General features: G+C 35.1%; 1 protein-coding gene across 1 annotated transcript in view; it reads right to left on the bottom strand.

The window, feature by feature from the left end:
* KHDRBS2 (KH RNA binding domain containing, signal transduction associated 2) overlaps positions 1 to 20550 on the bottom strand; it is a 699319-nt gene that overhangs the window by 476776 nt on the left and 201993 nt on the right. Inside the window, exon 3 of the mRNA XM_082347222.1 lies at positions 604 to 720. Within this exon, the coding sequence (XP_082203348.1) occupies positions 604 to 720 (117 nt within the window). The remainder of the gene's footprint in view (positions 1 to 603; positions 721 to 20550) is intronic.

A 20550-nucleotide genomic window follows, 5' to 3' on the forward strand; every position in this document is an offset into this window, starting at 1 on the left:
CACTTTAGAAAATGGGAAAATGATATAGTTCAGATGCAAAATAAATCACTTCAAATATCCAAGTTGATAATAATTTTTAGCTTATTTTTCTTTGGGGATTAGGTGAGTTGTTTAATATCACTGAAGCATTTCAAAAAATAAGTGAAATTCTCTTAGATTTTCAGATAAGTATTTGAAATTGCTTTAGGTAAGAGGATCTGAATGAAATAGAGTAGAGGGATAAAATGAGGGAATGATACAGTGGATGGGATCAGGCGATACAGCTGAAGAAAGAACAGGAATCCAGTCAAGGAATTAAGGAAAATGAGCACACACATATAGAAACATCCTACGGAGGACACAGAAAAAAATGAAAAGATTTGACAGCAACCTACACAGAGGACTGAAAAGAATAAAAATACAGAATTACATGTTTTGGGAGAAAAAGACCAGTAATTGATTTTTATGAAAATAGAGGAGACATCAGAAAGTGCAACAGAGTAGTCCCAAAGGGTAAAATTCATGGGAAATAATTGGAGGACAGCTCATATGTGCTTGTAAATGTGGCCCTCCTGTTACAGGTAACTCCCTGTGTGTGTTAAGTATCAAATTCAAAGTTCATACCTTTGCTTTATCTCTCATTGATCCTTTGCCCAGGATAGACATTTTAGCACCTGTTTCTTCCTGTAGCCTCTTCAAGGAGTTTCCTCTTGGTCCAAGCAATTTCCCCACAAAATTGAACTAGGAAACAAAATCAATAGAATGTCTGTTTTAAGTAGAGAAAAGTAATAATTTACACGAAGCATAACTGATGGGCTATGGGTTTTTCAGTCTTTACCATGGAGAAGAGAGTTATGGCATTCACATACCCAAACACACACACACACAGAGAAAACCATCTCAGACCTCTAAGATCAGATCCACTTTTAAAAAGACGTTTCTTGGGCTTCCCTGGTGGCGCAGTGGTTGAGAATCTGCCTGCCAATGCAGGGCACACGGGTTCGAGCCCTGGTCTGGGAACATCCCACATGCCGCGGAGCAACTGGGCCCGTGAGCCACAACTACTGAGCCTGCGCGTCTGGAGCCTGTGCTCCCCAACAAGACAGGCCACGACAGTGAGAGGCCCGCACACCGCGATGAAGAGTGGCCCCCGCTCGCCACAACCAAAGAAAGCCCTCGCACAGAAACGAAGACCCAACACAGCCAAAAATAAATAAATAAATAAATTTAAAAAAAGACGTTTCTTTCCAAAGGAATGCCTAAGTCAGCAATATTTTGAACATATCATTTACTCATATAATCACATAGATAAATAAATTACTCAAGAATGAAATTAGGGAGAAGCACTAGGGTTTACAAAATTTTTAAAGGCTTTTTCTCTCCAATCAGATTACTGAAATAAAAAACAATTTTAACATGTCTATGCACATTCAAAATTGCAAAAGTTAATATTTTAAATTTTTTTAAAAGTAAAATTTAATTTTTATGTTTGATAAGTATTGTCTATGCCCATAACATTCCATTCCAAATTTCATGATGGGAAATAAAGAGATTCAACTGTTCTTCAATCTTACCTTCTCTAATGTTAAAGAGTTGTTCTAAGCATCAGCAAATAAAAGATGTGAACACATACAGAAAAGTTTAAAATGCTAGATAGAGTATATATACAAAACTGTTTGCCTAAATGGAAAATTCTGGGGGTGGGGGAACCTATCTAATTTGTTTAATAATCCCAAAATATGGTTAAAAACAAGGGAACTAAAAACAATTATCAGAGTATGTTGCCAGCTACTAAAGGAACAGCACCACACCAAATGACTCAGGCAATCACTCACTCATTAATTTTAAAAATACAAAAGGCTTAAATTGCACTAAAAACTATGTTGGGCACATGAAACAGAGAAAAGTAAAATTAGGTAACTGTCTTCTAAATCAGAGTTATTCTATTTTTTAAGCCCGTGATCCCAGAGTAAGAAATAAACCACATTTAATGGTAAAAGATTAAATGCTTTTCCCCTAAATCCAGGATAAAGTCAAGATACCTGTTCTTACCACATCTATTCAGTGCTGTACTGGAGTGTGGATTGCCATATCTATAGGCAAGTAAGGTAAACAGAACAATATAAAGTTCAGAAAGACCATGCTTAGATGGTCAAACTGATTTTCAACAAAAGTGCCACATACATAATAAAAGGCCACATATGACAAACCCACACCTAATAACATCATATTTAAAGGTGAAAAGCTGAAATCATTCCCTCTAAGATCAGGATGCCCACTCTCACCACTTTTATTCAACCTAGTTTTGGAAGTCCCAGCCACAGCAACCAGAGAAGAAAAGGAAATAGAAAGAATCCAAATTGGAAAGGAAAAAGTAAAACTGTCACTGTTTCCAGATGACATGATACTATACATAGAAAATCCTAAAGATGCCACCAGAAAACTACTAGAGCTCAACAATGAATTCCATAAAGTTAAAGGGCAACAAAATTAATATACAGAAATCTTTGCATTTCTATGCACTAACAATGAAATATCAGAAAGAGAAATTAAGGGAACAATCCCATTTACCATTGCATTCTTCCTGGTTCAGTCTTGGGAGATTGTACACAACTCTGTGGTGGTTTAAGCCACTAAGTTTGTGGTAATTGTTACAGCAACAGTAGAAAACTAATATACTAAGGAAAGAAGAAACTGTCTAATGTAGAGCATAACAGCCTCTCCATAACAAGAATAGTGAAATTGCTTTGTACACCATAGCAAAAAAATAAATACAGATGGATTATAGACTTAGGCCTGAAAGGCAAATTTTAGAATTTCCTTATAAGAGACATTATAAGGAAATAATGTCTAAGAGTTCTAAAACAAGATGTAAATATATGCTAAGAGTAAAATAAAAGCTTGATTAAATTAAGAATATCTGTTCATTAAAATATACCATAAGAAAGGCAAAAAATATGTCACAAATTTGGAGACTATTTACATTATATGTTAACAATAAATCATTAGTTTACAATCCTAAGTATAAAACTGTAAGGAAAAGACAAACAAAAGATAATAGATATAATCATGAAGAAGGAAGAGAACGGCCAAAGAAAAAGTGTGAATATTCAACCTTATTAACAGTTAAACAAAAATCAAATTAAGACCACAGTGAAATCCCATTTTACACACACTATGGTGGTAGAAATAAGGAGTCAGAAACCAAACACTGACCAGAATGTGGAGCCACAGAGACACATATACACTGCTTGTAGGACTGTGAGTAAGTACAACCCTGCTGGCATCATCCTGTAAATCTGTAAATGCATTTAACCCATGCCTCAGCATACCCATTCCCAGGTATATTCTCTAGAGAAATCTTAGCATGTGTACAAGAATGTTCAAAGTCTCAAGGCTTGTAGGAACAAAAATAACTGGGGAAAAACATCAATTCAGTGGTGATGTGCCCTCACCTGGACACCACACCAACACGTGTCCACACCTCAGACACATGCATAGGATTCCTTACGATGTGCTTCCTTTGGTGCTGGATTCTGCCAATGACAGAAGGTTGCATGAGATTTAGAAGGTGAACATGAACTGCAGTCCATTACTCCTGGCAAATCATGGCGGTCAGACATGGCTGCTTACTGACCTCCACATGAGTCCTACTCTGTTGATACGGCAGCCCCACAGACTGCTGCACAGGCCCAGTTCCAGGTCCTGGCAGGCGTGGGGCTCAGATCTTCACGTCCCCTGGTGGCAGCCTTCCTAATGTCCCTTCCCTCATCTTCCAAGAGTCATGTCAGTCCTGAATTACACATTATAACTATTATGTAGAGAGTGGATTCTATTTTCCCATCAGAACAATGACTGATACAAATGAATAAGTACATTGTCACATACCCATAGTGGAATATTTACAGCAGTGAACATAAATTACCCATAACTATATGAAATCTCATGAATAAATTCTAGAAATAAAACTTTGAGTGAAAAATTCAAGCTCTAGACATATGACACTGTTTTTATAAAACTCAACAAGCAAAGTTCAATAATATTTTAATTATGAATATATGCATGAGTTGTACATCCAATTTTTAAATAACAGGTGTAATAATAAACACAAACTTCAAGATCTTAGTAACTCTGGGAATGGATAGTAGGGAATGTGATCAAAGGGAAACAAACAGGTCGTGTCAAAGCAATAGGTAATATTTTAGACTGTAACTTAGAGGTTCATGAGTGTTCATTTTATTTTTTCACACTCTACTCGAAAATTATACATATACTTTGAATCCGTTGACTATTGTATAACTTTTAAATGAAATCAAATAGAGCAATCCAGTTGAGTAAAATTTGATCGAACTTCTAGTACTCTGTTACAGAACCTTCTTGTCCCTTTGCAGGTAGTAGCAAAACTTCAAATTCAAAAATACCAAAGCACTCAAAGTGATGTCTCCATTGGGATGCTTTTGACCTGAAAGGAAGAGGTAGCATTTCAGGCAGTCTTGGCTGAAGACAGGTTATTGACAAAATATATACATAGTCCCAACTCTCAGAAGTTTGTCCTCTGCATTGATTATTGTGACACATTTTTCAACATCTCTTTCAATACAGTAGCTTTATTTTTAACCAATGTCCAATTTGAAACCAAATTGTCCTGAAGCTGTAAGAGAGACATCCCCTTTAATTCTTTCACAAACTCTACTTTTTGGAATAGAACACAAACATCCAACAGAATGAATATGTTGTATAATCAGGGATTTAATTTCACAAACTAACAGAAAATATGTTTCTTGATTAACATTAATTATGTAACTGTTTAAAGCAATCAGTTCTTCTTTTAATGTGTTTTTATAATTTATAAATGTACAATCTATCATTTGCTTTTGGTAAAAAGTATTTTTTTTTTTTAATCATAGTTGAAATTTCCTGAAGTGATTTCATCTCTTCCCTAATATCTGGGGTTTTTAGAGCCAACACTGGGGACTGGCTCAGAGGACTTTTTCTAATACACAACTATTATTTGGATAAGTAAAAATGCCCCAACATCAGTGAATATGTAGAGCACAATGCTTACGAGCGTGGTTCTGAAGCCCGATTTCGTGGGTTTGTAAATTCACTAGCTGTACCAATTTGGCTATATTGCTTACATTCCCCTAAGCTTCATTTTTCTTATCTGTAAATAGAGATAATAAAAATAATAATACATGCACAATAAGAGCTTGACAAATATAGGCTATTATTACATTATTATTGTTTCGGTAGATTGTAATTGTACCTGACACCTCTAGTGAAGTTTGACTTTGGTAATCCTTAATTCTTTTATTATTTTTATATTGTTAATATTTTATTTTTTGTATTTATTATGTATTATATTGTTTTAACTATTGATCTCTATTACTTGCTACAATCAATCTTTTTTGAAGGTTCACCATGTACCAAGCACACTCTACTGAGTCCCCCACGTGGATGAGCTCATAGCGCATGCACGTGGGGTGGCAAGAAGGGGCTGCCTACACCACAACCAGGGCGCCTCCCTCCAAACTCCCACAAAGAACACTGCCAGCCCACATCTCTCCCTCTTCCTCGCTCAAGTGGACTTGTTTTCAGGAAAGACTGGACACCATTTCTGTTCGAGATTTTAACACATCAGAAGTAATCGTGAAGCTGATCACATATTTTTGAACTTGCGCTTAGGTTTTGGAAATTTATTTTTACATTAGTTCTGAAAATAGCCAGTAGAAGAGTTGTGTTCTGACAAGACATTGTCATTCCTCTGCTTTCAGTCTATGTGCAGTCCCCCTTCAAACAAAGCCAAGTGACATAATCATGACAGGTGTATGGTCAGTTCGCTGACAACAGTTGCTCCTAACCTTTTTGTTAGAGCAAATCTCTTTTATACACAGAAAATAACTCAAGAACTACACAACAGTGCCTTCAATATTTAGCTGCAATTTGGTAACTTGGGAATCTCTAGAGTCTTAAGACTCAATAGAGTGAACACTCAATAGTGTTTTCAGTATGTAAAATATCTTCAAATGGGCTTCCCTGGTGGTGCAGTGGTTAGGAATCCACCTGCCAATGCAGGGGACACGGGTTCGTGCCCTGGTCCGGGAAGATCCCACATGCCGCGCAGCGGCTAGGCCCGTGAGCCACAACTACTGAGCCTGCGCGTCTGGAGCCTGTGCTCCGCAACAAGAGAGGCTGCGATAGTGAGTGGCCCGTGCACCGCAATGAAGAGTGACCCCCCGCTTGCCACAACTGGAGAAAGCCCTCACACAGAAATGAAGACCCAACATAGCCAAAAATAAATAAATAAATAAATAAATTTATTAAAAAAAAAAAATCTTCAAATAATTTCAAAGTATTTTATCCACATGTGTTTTAAGAAAATTAAATTTGTGTATGTAATATTCATTTATGATTAATGTTGAAGTCATTAAGCTGTTGTTTTGTAATAATTTTATATTCAAAAATTCTTTTGAGCATTTTAATCAGATTTTTATTTTTTTTTCCAAAAGCAAAAATTTAAACTGTGTCGAGTAAAATTAATAGAAAGAACATAATTTGGGGCAAAGCAAGTGTTTATCATAAAACTAGGGACACTTTAAGAAAAATATTTTAGGAACATTTTTAACAGAGTGAATCCAAGAACAGTTTTAAATCAGGTGAATATAAATTTAATAATATTGGGCATACATATTTCAAAATTTACTAATTCAACCAGGATACCCTAGAATGTCTTATCTATAGACTCCCATTTACTCTTTCCTTATTATTAATATATTTCCTCATGATTAATAATATCTGACCAATACTTGGATGAAATAAACCTGTTCACAAGTGGCATTTTTCTAGTCACCTGTTTATAAACTAATTCCAGCAACTCTATTCCTTCTCAACTAGGAGAGGTGTTGCACCTCATCTAGTTTTCCCCTTTGTGGGCACCATGCCTACACCTGCTTTGTTACAAAGGGCAGTGCTGGCCATCTGGCCACTTGTGAAGAGTCTCCTGATGCCACCCCTGCTCCTTCTTCTTCTTTCATAGGACACAGCTGGACTCGAATGCCCTCACCTCCTGATCCTCAAATTCCTCTTGTCCTCATCTGTTCATACCTCAACACTATTTTTATCTCCATCCTAATCCTGATTTGGGGATGAATCCCCTTCTTAACTGGTAAGACTTCACAGAGCTGCTGTTCTGCGCTTTGGGAACTCAGCATTAAATCAGTGTTTAGTAGTCCATCCTTGTGCTTGCTGCTGTTAAAAAAAAGTAAAGCAATTGGGGGCAGACTGCACAAAGAGAGATAAGAGTTGCAGATCAAAAAATAGCCTTCTTGTATAGACAGGAAGAGACAACATTTCAGGTACTCACCACAGCAATCATCAAAGAACATTGGTAATCAAGGGAATAGAGATTTATTCAATCACAAAAATATCAAACTATGTCTGTAGAATTAAATAACACCATTTGGAATTTACAGAGGACTCTATCAAAGAAAACTACTTTCAATTTAACAAAATAGACAATGATGAGTATTCAAGAATATAGGGAAGAAAAATAAGAATGTTTTATAGAAGTGGTGAGAGTGGGCATCCTTGTCTTGTTCCAGATTTTAGCGGAAAGGCTTTCAACTTTTCACCATTGAGTATTATATTGGCAGTGGGTTTGTCATAAATAGCTTTTATTATTTTGAGATATGTTCCCTCTATCCCCACTTTGGTAAGAGTTTTTGTCATGAATGGATGTTGAATTCTGTCAAATGTTTTTCTGCATCTATTAAGATGATCATGTGGTTTTTGACTTTTCTTTTGTTAATGTGGTGTATCACATTGATTGATCTGCGTATGTTGAACTGTCCTTGTGAACTTGGGATGAATAACACGTGGTCATGGTGTATGACTTTTTTTGTGTTGTTGGATTTGGTTTGCTAATATTTTGTTGAGAATTTTTCCATCTATAGTCATCAAAGATATTGGCCTGTAATTTTCTTTTTTGGTGGTGTCTTTGTCTGGTTTTGGTATCAGGGTGATGGTGGCTTCACAGAATGTCCTTGGGAGTGCTCCCTCCTATTCAACTTTCTGGAAGAGTTTGAGAAGGATCAGTATAAGTTCTTCTTTGTATGTTTGGTAGAATTCATCTGTGAAGCTGTCTGGTCTTGGACTTTTGTTTGTAGGGATTTTTAAAATTACAGATTCTATTTCAGTTCTAGTGACTGTTCTGTTCAAATTATCTATTTCTTCTTGATTCAATTTTGTTGGGCTGTGTGTTTCTGGCAACTTGTCCATTTCTTCTAGGTTGTCAAATTTGTTGGCATATAATTGTTCATAGTATTCCCTTATTTTTTTGTAATTCTGTGTTATCAGTTGTTATGTCTCCTTTTTCGTTTCTTATTTTGTTTGTGTTCTCTCTCTTTTCTTCTTGGTGAGCCTGGCCAGAGGCTTGTCAATCATATTTATCAGACAAGAAGAACAAATAAAAGGTATCCAAATTGGAAGGGAAGAGGTAAAATTGTCATTATATGAAATGGTATGATACTATATATAGAAAACCCTAAAGACTCCACACAAAAACTACTAGAACTGATAAACGAATTCAGCAAGGTAGCAGGATACAAGGTTAACATACAGAAATCATTTGCGTTGATTTACACTAACAATGAAATATCAGAAAGGGAATGTAAAAAACAATACATTTTAAAATTGCAACACAAAAAATAAAATAGTCAGGAATAAACCTCCCCAAGGAAGTGAAAGACTTATACACTGAGAACTAAAAAACATTAATAAAGGAAACTGAAGATGATTCAAAGAAATGAAAATATATGACATGTTCTTGGATTAGAAGAATTAATATTGTTAAAATGGCCATACTACCCAAAGCTATCTACAGATTTAATATGAGCCCTATCAAATTACCCATGACCTTTTTCACAGAACTAGAACAAATAATACTAAAGTTCATATGGAACTATAAAAGACCCAGAATTGCTAAGGCAATCCTGTAGAAAAAGAACAAAGCAGGAGGCATAGCTATTACAGACTTCAGACAATACTACAAAGCTACAGTAATCAAAACGGTGTGGTATTGGCACAGAAACAGACATACAGATCAATGGAACAGAATAGAGAGCCCAGAAATAAACCCACACACCTACAGTCAATTAATATTTGACAAAGGAGGCAAGAATATACAATGGGAAAAAGTCTCTTCAGCAAGTGGTGTTGGGAAAGTTGGACAGCTGCATGTAAATCAATGAAGTTAGAACATGCCCTCTCACCATACACAAAAATAAACTCAAAATGGCTTAAAGATTTAAACATAAGACATGACACCATTAAACTCTTAGAAGAGAACATAGGCATAACATTCTCTGACATAAATAGTACAAATGGTTTCTTAGGTCAGTCTCCCAAGGCAATAGAAATAAAACCAAAAATAAACAAATGGCACCTAATCAACTTACAAGCTTCTGCACAGCAAAAGAAACCATAAACAAAGTGAAAAGACAACCTAAAGAATGGGAGAAAATATTTGCAAATGATGCAACTGACAAAGGCTTAATTTCCAAAATATACAAACAGCTCATACGAGTAGACAACAAAAAAACAAACAACCCAATAAAAAAATGGGCAGAAGACCTAAAGAGACATTTCTCCAAAGAAGAAATACAGACGTCCAATAGGCACACGAAAAGATGCTCAACATCATTAATTGTTAGAGAAATGCAAATGAAAACTACAATGAGGTACCACCTAACACCATTCAGAATGGCCATCATTAAAAAGTCTACAAACAGCAGATGCTGGAGAGGGTGTAGAGAAAAGGTGACCCTCCTACACTGTTGGTGGGAATGTAAGTTGGTACAGCCACTGTGGAAAACAGTATGGATGTTCCTCAGAAGACTAAAAATAGAATTACCATATGATCCAGCAATCCCACTCCTGTGCATATCCAGACAAAACTATAATTCAAAAAGATACATGCACCCCTATGTTCATAGCAGCACTATTCACAATAGCCAAGACATTTGGAAACAAACTAAATGTACATCAACAGATGAATGGATAAAGAAGATGGGGTACATATGTAAAATGGAATACTACTCAGCCATAAAAAAGAAGGAAATAATGCTATTTGCAGCAACATGGATGCAACTAGAGATTATCATACTAAGTGGAGTAAGTCAGAAAGAGAAAGATAAATACCATATGATATCACTTATATGTGGAATCTAAAATATGACACAAATGAACCTATTTATGAAACAGAAACAGAATCAGCGACAAAGAGAATAGACTGGTGGTTGCCAAGGGGGAGAGGGTGGGAGAGGTAGGAGTGGGAGTTTGGGATTAGCAAATGCAAACTGGTATTATAGAATGGATAAACAATAAGGTCCTACTGTATAGCACAGGGAACTATATTCAAAAATCCTGTGATAAACCATAACGGAAAAGAATATGATAGAGAATATATACACGTATACATTCTTTTTCATATTCAATTACTCTTGCTTGTCATAAGATCAAACAATCCTATTTCAGAAGGAAGTACTTGAATTTGAAGGAAGCATACACAGCTGGAGAAAAGGAATCCATCTATATCAACTATAAACATGTGGGTCCTTTAATATGTGTTGGTGGGGTTTACCTTGTGCTTAATCAGTATTTGTCTCAAGTTTCAAAATAACATGATGTATGTTAAAGTCACACCATAGTTTACATAATGGTTTGGGTTTCATAGAAATGGCAAAAAAACTTGAGAACATGCTGATAAAAATTGAACATGAATTTTTAAAATGTAAACACATACAATTAATGTCCCATTAGTTCTGCTATAAATAATCCTTCAATATGTTTGAGCACTTGTATGTGCAAATCATAGTCTCCTTTCATAGACAACTAAAGTGCATTTGGTCATGTTTTAAATGTTTTTCATCCTGTGTGGAGTGTCTGGAAATGTCTCCTGAGCCCATCTTTCCCATATTTATACAACTCTAAGGGCACCTTCCCCAAGCTCAAGGTATTTTTATTTGAAAAGATTCATTTAAAACTCTTATTATTTAGTGAAAAGTATCAACATTAATAGCCCTAATCATAATCACTACTACGATTCAAACCCAAACCCTAATTTGTTCAGCGTGTACAACTGCCAATAAAAACTGTTTCTAGAGCATCACACAGATGAGACTGCCATAGAGTCATGATGACTAAATGTTTTCTCAGCACAGTGACACGTAGGTACATAATTCTTCTTTCATCCAAATCTTTGCACATTTAATTACTTAACAGATACTTCTTTGGCCTTTTAAATAGTCACAGAAATAAAAGCTTAATACTTGCTATATTCTTATATTTCAGAATTTAAAAAATCTTTAAATAAACCACAGTGGCGCCATTGTATAGAATCCTGAAAGTGTCACATATGTCTCTTACAAACTGCATTTACATGTCCAAAGTAGTGATGTTTGTTCTTTACAAGTCTTCTTCTTCTCCACACAATGTCATGAAGTCAGTATATGAGCTTATGATTGATGAGGACATAATCATTCAAGAAGACTTTATTGAACATCTACTATGTGCCAGGCACGAGGAATGGAGAAGGGCATAAAACAAAGTTCCTTGACCCTATGAAGCCTACATTCCATTCTAATTATACATTTATTTTCAACTTAAATATAGTTAAATAGCCAACTGTTTTTCAGTTTCTGGGCTGGTATCTAGTTTTTTCAAGGTTTAGGCTGCCTAAAAATCACCTATTGTATTGCTTAGTATTTTACTGTATACAACATAATTCCAACCATCCTAAAAGGATATGCCTTAATTCCTAAGGTTAGATATTAATTCAGTAGTAGAGTGAAGAAAAATGTTAATTTTTTTTCATTTACTCATTAAATACCATCACTTTGATCAACATTAGTTAAAGGATTGGGTGCTGTGAGCAGACTCCTCAGGGTGTACCCTAAAAGGAGTCCCCCTAAAACTGAGTTCCCTTACCGAGTTTGTGATTAATCTCCATCCAAAACTTTATTTCCTTGCTTGTCCCCTCTGACCTCAGTCCTGTGCTCAATGACCACTAATCATCCAGCATCAGGTGACTAAAATTGCTGTTGTATCATCACATTTCATCATTAATGTACAAACTCGGGTTGCTTCTCCAGGGCAAGATGAGCTCACAGACCCCCAGACCATGGACCACCTGGCCAGAGAATCATATATCAGAGATATCCTGACTCTTGAAACTGAGATTAAGTTATTAAGAAATGAAACAGATGGGACTTTGCTGGTGGCACAGTGGTTAAGAATCCGCCTGCCAACGCAGGGTACACCGGTTCAAGCCCTCGCCAGGAAGATCCCACCTGCCTCGGAGCAGCTAAGCCAGTGTGCCACAAGCCCTGAGCCTGCGCTCTAGAGCCTGTGAACCACAACTACTGGGCCCGAGTACCACAACTACTGAAGCCCACGCACCTAGAGCCCATGCTCCACAACAAAGAGAAGCTACCACAATGAGAAGCCTGCGCAACACAAAGAAGAGTATGCCCCACTCGCCACAACTAGAGAAAGCCCACACAGAGCAACAAAAACTCAACTCAGCCATAAATAAATAAATAAATAAATAAATAAATAAAATGAAACAGAAAGGTCACAAGATGATGAGTAATCCCAGCTTCTTTGTTCTTCCCCTTTAAACACCATACAGACATGATTGTTACCTTCAGTTTGACTCAGTTACCTTCAGAATTGTCCTAATTGACCAAATTGATGTCTGGCAGCTCAATACATAGTAGGTACTCTATTAAATAAATTGAAGGAAGAAATGAATTGTTGAGTGAATAAGTGATAATCTAGCAAGAGAAATAATACATCATAAAGCAATGTAAGATTGGGGCACAAATGGAATACATGAGGAAGGCACAATATCAATAGGTATAGTGTCTCCTCTGATTAAAAATAATAATAAAATGTTTGTTTCTCTAAGTATCAATACTTTTACAACATAAGGGATAAAGCATTTGACCATGCATACATAATTATGTCTAAAATAATTACAATGGCATTTTTTGTTGTTTTCAACAAAATTACTCAGTAAATGCTGGAAGAATATTTACATGATGCCTCCTTTGTAAAATTACCTAAAGTAGTCTACAGCAGTTTTGCAATTCACTCTGACCACATAATGCCTTGGCATATTTTATGAACATAAAGCAGCCTAAATGTGAATTCCAAGTGACTGAAGTTTAGAAATTGACCATGCTTTTGAATCCAATGACAACAATAAAACAATATACAAGTAATGAACAATGTTATAAAAAATGTTATTTTGAGGAGTATGTGTGTGGTTTCTTTTGTCAAGTTTCTTAACATATTTATCAGAGGTTCACAGGTTTATCAGAGATTTAGAGCTTATTTATATTATTAAACATGTAAAGTGGTTTTGATTACTTAAATTATCAAGTTTTAAAACCCACAAATATGATTTCATCCCTATGTAGGTGAAAATTTTTTAACAATTTTCTCCAAAACAAAGATTAAAACTGATGATTATTTGACTTTTAAAAGTAAAGTATCTTAATTTATAATTTACTCTTTATCAGAGGAAACAAAAAAAGGATCATTTCTTATGATTTAACATTTCTTAAAATGTTATAATTTATACCATAAGAGATTTAACATTTCTTAAAAAGTTATCATTTATACCATAGAAGTCATGACAGGAATTGAAAGGAAAGTTTACTAAATTCATGAAAGTGTGCATGAGATGTAATAATTATTCTATACCTAAGATCTAATATTTTGAAGAAAATTATACCACGGAAAATATATTTAATGTACTTTAGTTTCTACTTCCATGGTATTAAAAGGTTTTAAAGTGCTTTGATGCAAAATGGCAAATGACATACTTTAGAAGCAGTCAATATTTTTTGCATTTGCTACTAAAGGGGAACATTTTTGTATGTCATTGTTGAGAGACTAGCTCATGGAGAAAAAGCCAGCTATATTTTTTAACCAATTTCTTCTCAAAATCTTTATCATCACATCTTACTTCCCCATAGGCAAACTGCATTCTCAACTGACTTGCAAGAGGATGATAATCCATGTGGCAAAGTCTGTAGTAAAATTCTGCCCAGCACATCTGAACATAATTGCTTTAAATCATGAACTAATAAGCACAAGCAGTGATTCTCTACAATCCAGAACAGTCTGTCCACTGTGAAGAAAGTAGATCTTGGGTTTTCCTGTGTAAGGATATATGTTTCACTATACTTTTATTTAGTATGCTATGTTTTTTCTCTCTTGTTTTAAATAGAAGGTGGATATTTTAATACATTTGATATACTATTATTTACAGATTAACCCATTAACCATTCATGTAGAATATGACCATTAAAAAAGGATGGCTTTACTCTTCAATAAGTGGTGCTGGGAAAACTGGACAACTACATGTAAAAGAATGAACTTAGAACATTCTCTAACACCATATACAAAAATAAATTCAAAATGAGTTAAAGACCTAAGTATAAGACCAGAAACCGTAAAACTCCTAGAGGAAAGCATAGGCAGAACACTCTTTGACATAAATTGTAGCAATATGTTTTTGGATCCATCTCCTAAAGCAAATGAAATAAAAGCAAAAATAAACAAATGAGATCTCATTAAACTTAAAAGCTTTTGCACAGCAAAGGAAATGATAAGCAAAACGAAGAGACAACCTACTGAACGGGAGAAAATATTTGCAAATGATATGACCAATAAGGGGTTAAATATTCAGCATAGATAAACAGCTCATACAACTCAACATCAAAAAAACAAACAACCCAATTAAAAATGGACAGAAGAACTGAATAGATATTTTTCCAAAGAGGAAATGCAGATGGCCAACAGGCACATGAGAAGATGCTTAACATCACTAATCATCAGGGCAATGCAAATCAAAACTGCAATGAGATATCACCTCACATCTGTCAGAATGGCCATCATCTAAAAGAAGACAAATAACAAATGTTGGTGAAAATATGGAGAAAAGGGAACCCCTGTACACTGCTGGTGGGAATGTAAATGGTGCAGCCACTTCGGAAAACAGTATGGAGTTTTCTCAAAAACCTAAAAATAGAAGCACCTTATGACTCAGCAATTCCACTCCTTGGTATATATCAAAAAAAAAAAAAAACTGAAACACTAATTTGAAAGGATACATGCACCCCAATGTTCATAGTAGGATAATTTACAACAGCCAAGATATGGAAGCAACCTAAGTGCCCATCAACAGATGAATGGATAAAGAAGATGTGCCATATATATATATATATATATATATATATATATATATATATATATATATATGCAATGGAATACTACTCAGCCATAAAAAAGAATGACATTTTGCCACTTGCAGCAACATGGATGGACTTGGAGGGTGTTATGCTAAGTGAAGTAAGTCAGAGAAAGACAAATATTGTATGACTTGACTTATATGTGGAATCTAAAAAATACAACAAACTAGTGAATGTAACAAAAAAGAAGCAGACTCACAGATATAGAGAATGAACCAGTGGTTACCAGTGGGAGAGGGAAGGCAGGAGGGGAAATATAGGGGCAGGGGATTAAGAGGTGCAAACAACTATGTATAAAATAAGCTACAAGGATATATTGTACAACACAGGGAATACAGCCAATATTTTGTAACAACTATAAATGGAATATAACCTTTAAAAATTGTGCATCACTGTATTGTATACCTGTAACTTATAAAATATTGAACATCAATTATATTTCAATAAAAAAATGGAAAAAAATAAATAATATAAATAAGGATAAAAATTCCTAAATTGATAAGACTAAAATGCATATAATTTTACATTTTTCCTTAATTACTTTGTGTGATTATATTTTCTTATATTGGTTTATTACTAGCTTGTAAAGGTTTCCCACTTGAATATGCAAATGTTAAAGTGCCAAAGTTGAATGCTGAATAGAAAAAAGGAACATGCAAAAAAGGATGGCTTTATTTAAATCAATAATCACCAGAATAAGAGTTAGAAATCTTGTAGGCATGCTAAATGCTTTATATTAATTATCTTATTTAATTTTTAGGCCAAACCTCTGAGGAAGTTTTATTTTACAGACAGTGCTGGCATGGAGTTGTTAAGTAATGAACCCAGGCTCTGGTGGAATAATATCAAAGAACATTTCAAGGACATTTATTCTATTGGCATGAGGGTTCAAGAAAATATGGTCTTTGTAATTATGGGCATTAATTTAGAGATAGCATATAGATTTTATAGATGTATAACTGAGCCAAAAGTCCTGTAATGTAGCATCCAAGATATTGTTTCTTTCAATCAAGTATGGAATAAATCTTAAGCAGTGACTTGATGGTTATACTTTGTTGCAATAACCTGTACTGAGATGCTGTCCATTACCTATTGTTCTGGATGTTCTGCACGTGTCCATTCAGATCCCCTGCCTCTCCTTTTCTATCCTGCGCTGTGCCCTCAAGATTCTCTGTGGAGCCAGGTGTCTCCATGCTCCTTCCCTTTGGCATCTGGTTAGATTTGCTCAATAAGATACAACTCAAGTAACTGCAGGGTAGGACAGAGAAATTGGAGGGCTTACTTTCCTGGTTTCCTCCTTGCTGCGCATTGGTTTGGCAGTGACTCTGTTCCTCTGTTATTGGACACAGCTCCTGTCTGGTGGCTCCTCTGTAGCTGAATGTCTCTTTTCTTAGCCCTTTAGCTTTGGGAGTAGCAAGGCTCCTCACTGTTACTATCCCTGGACATCTCACCATTCCTTGTTAGCTTCCCTTAACACGGACCACACTTTGTAAACATCCCCTTCAATAATCTCCTGTCAACCACCACCTTTAAGTGTGCACCTTTGAGTGTGCTTCTTTTGAGAATCTGACCAAATGTAAAGTTGATGTATTTTTCAAACCTATGCCTAAACAAGGCTTTCAGTTAATAGACGACTACGTCACATTTATCCAGAGATGTGCTAAGGAATAAAGCAAAATAATTGAAAAAGGAATGTAAAAATAGAGTTCCCTAGGGCAAAAGAAGAACTTAAATGAGATCATATCCAGTTGGAGAGGTTTGGAAAAGATTCTAGAAAAACGTAAGGCTTCATGCTTGAAGAGCAGGGAGGATTAAAATGTTTTCCTAATATTGTACAATGAGCAAAAATATTTTTCTTGTATATTGAAATTGTATCTAAACAGTAAATTTTGAAAAACATAAGCTATCAAAGAGAGAAATTCGAGGGAACAAAAATTTACTGAAGCTTCTTAAATGGAACTATGTAAAACTAGAACTGAGTGAGAAAGAATGAAATTGGGAATGAAATTAGAGATCAAGGAAAGGAAAGACTTTACAAAATCAGCTAAATGTATTAAATGGTAAAGTGTTTCAACAAGTTATTCAAGCTGGAACATATTTTTATAGAAATATCATCATTACTAATAATGCAAGACCATACAATCAAAGTGTTCCTTTGTTTTTTTCATTTATCTCTTCTTATTTGTAGCTACTGTCAGGATGTTTATTGCTAAGATTTTAGATGTTTATAAATTTTCATATACTTTTTAGGAGGAAATGAAGAAAAATAAATTTTAGATTATATATTTAAAGTTACTTATAATTTCTCCTTTTTTATGTAGAATCAGATATAAGTATCTAGTATAAGCAAAATGTCAAGAATAAATAGAAACTGCTATTGCCATTGTTGGAAATAAATAACTCAAGAAATTAAATTTCAATATTTCCATAAATCACAAACACCAGAGGGTATTCATCTAATAATTTAGAATGAAATAAAATAGTTCTATGACCAATGTGAATTAATCATTTACCATTAAAACAGCTACTAAAGGAGGTGACTGAATCAAAGTCAGACTCATCCCTTAAGCGGAAGATAATGGAATTCCAGGACTGGAGCTGGATTGCTGCCTGTCAATCTGACTTCTTCTCTAAGAAAAGTTACTAAATAAATCATGAAAGATTGTTAAAATCAATCTTCAGGCAAAGAAAAGGGAAAAAATATCCCTAGTTTATTGAGGAAGTTAATATAATGTGTGTGTGTGTGTGTGTTAATAACCCAATTTACTGCATATAGAAGAAACACTGCTAGGGATATTTTGCATTTTTAATTATAAGAAGCGTGTCTGTCCTGGTCTGGGTTAGAAAAAAAAAAAAAGAAAGATAAAGGATAAACATTAACAATTTCTGGTGAATACACTTCTCCCTCTTTACTCTATGTCGGAAACTCCTTTGGGGGGACTATTTCATATTATGTCGTTACCACATCTACCTTTGCACATTTGAATTATACAGGGGTAAGCACTTGACCTAATCCATGCCAGTCATGGCTCTTTCTTGGGATTTTTTTTAGGCTGAAGTTGGGTAGGAGATCCTCTAGTGAGAGTTCTAAATATGAAACTCAGAGCTAAGAGTAGCCAAGGTAGAAGAACAGTGATCCCTCATGCTGCTTGAGTCCTGCCTACTAGGTGTTCCTGAGGCCCAGCTTGATCCTTCCATGTCCTAAAATTTGAATGTTCAATCTTCCCTCAAGTAGGCAAGACACCCTCAGAATCCTCCTATTAAATCTCCTTATGATGAAGCTAGTCCAAGTTGAATTTCTGTCACTTGAAATCAAAAGAAGCCAGAAAAAAATGTAGATTCCCAGTGGTAAACTATTTATTATACAGAGGCTTATATTTTATAGGCTTGAAATGGTCTGTCACCAAAGTGCTTCACACATTAGTTGTTTGCCAAATTTAACATTGCCCTATTGGAGACTATTAGGAAGATAAAAATGGATATCATCAAGAAAGATGTAGAAATAATAATGTAATCATGGACCAAATTCCATGCTAAATAGAACTCATTCTTATTTGTCATATGTTAGAGAAGGATATAAAGCAAATATTTTGCTATTCCTTTCTTGTACTTCCCCAGGTAGTACAGATTTCTGTGTGGCTATATGGTCCCATACGGTGCAAATCTAAAGAGACTGGACAATGGGAGCTGCAAAGGCTTCCTATCTACTTCTGGTATCTATTTAAATAATGCTTGGCTGAAAGAGTGGGGAGGATGATTTGTGAAAAAGAGGAGGAAAATGAAGCAGATGATTTGAGGTCTGCTCACCCTCATGGACTGGCTTTTAGCTTTTGAAGAACAAGAGACCACATACAAAAAACCGAGATTTTTGGAGAATCAACATTACCCAACGATGCTGGAGAGTTCTGGTGATAAAGCTCCACCAGATGTGGTGACAGACATTTTCCCACATCTGGATGGAATAAAGCAGAGCTCCATGATGGAGTCAGTAAAGAAAAAAGTCACGACACCTTGCCGCATGCACCCAGGAGAGAACCCTGTGGTGAGTAACATTTTCCCGGAGAAACAACAGAGAGACAGGAGAATTTTCAGATCTGAACTCAGAGCCCAATTCTGGAAATATGAAAGATGTTTATACGAGTGTCTCCAACACATGATTAAAATGGCAAGAAATAGAAGGGGTAGTATTCACTTAAAGGTTTCTCTGGAATCAACATAATTATTCTGGGCTAATTCATAATTATTCTGGGCTAATAACAAAGACTGAAAAAGTGCATGAAATTATTCATGTTGCATCATTAATGACAAATATGTTTTCTATAAATAGTATTAATGAAGTATTATGTGGATTTATCATGATTTCTCATATTTCTCAAAATATCCTTCAACTGAGAAAAACACTCCTATTAAATGGCTCATTAAATTTATTTCATCCATCACAGAAACATGATTTTTATGACAAATTAAACTACAACTATTTTCCCTTTTCATTCAAGAAAGATAACTGATTCAGTGAGTTCTGAATTCTTTTATCACGTGTAAAGTGATATAAAAATCACTACAGCAAAACATTTAAGTACATACACATGAAGCTCAAACAACTAACAATAAAATGGGGTCATAAAATGATCTGCATATTATGAAGTTTCTAGAAATTTAAAATTTAGGTATTACTCTATTCTTTAGGATTCTGAAGTACTCTCCAGTACCTAGCCATCCTGTATTAAAGACCTATTAGGTGTGATATAGTAAAAATATTATGGTGCTTAAGAAATAGTCATATTATTTATTTGAGACACAAAAGGTCATGAGGCTTGTTAGGGAAAACTGTGTTAGCCAGATATGATGAAGCTCTGAAATAAGGCAATGAAGAATGTGGATAGGAAAAAATGGCACACATTCAGTGGATGAACAAGAGAGAACATAAAAGGCACAAGAAAGAAGACTGAGGATCATCACAGTGCTGTGGGATAGGGGTAAAAGTGGAAGAGAAGTGGTATCAAAGGGAATTGAAAAGGAATAGGAAGGAGGGGAAGAGTTATGCTACGTAAACAAAAAGAGTTTCAAAAAGGGGGAAAGTTAATGGAAATACATGCTACAGAAAATCCCAGTTCCTTTACATTTAATACACAATTAAAATTACTGAATCTATAGAAGTAAACAAACTTATGGTTACCAAAGGGGAAAGGAAGGATTGAAGGGGTAAATTAGGAGTATGGAATATGGGATTAACAAGCATAAAATAGATAAG

The sequence above is a fragment of the Balaenoptera borealis genome (assembly GCF_965194805.1).
Source record: "Balaenoptera borealis genome assembly, chromosome: 12".
Classification (NCBI taxonomy): Eukaryota; Metazoa; Chordata; class Mammalia; order Artiodactyla; family Balaenopteridae; genus Balaenoptera; species Balaenoptera borealis.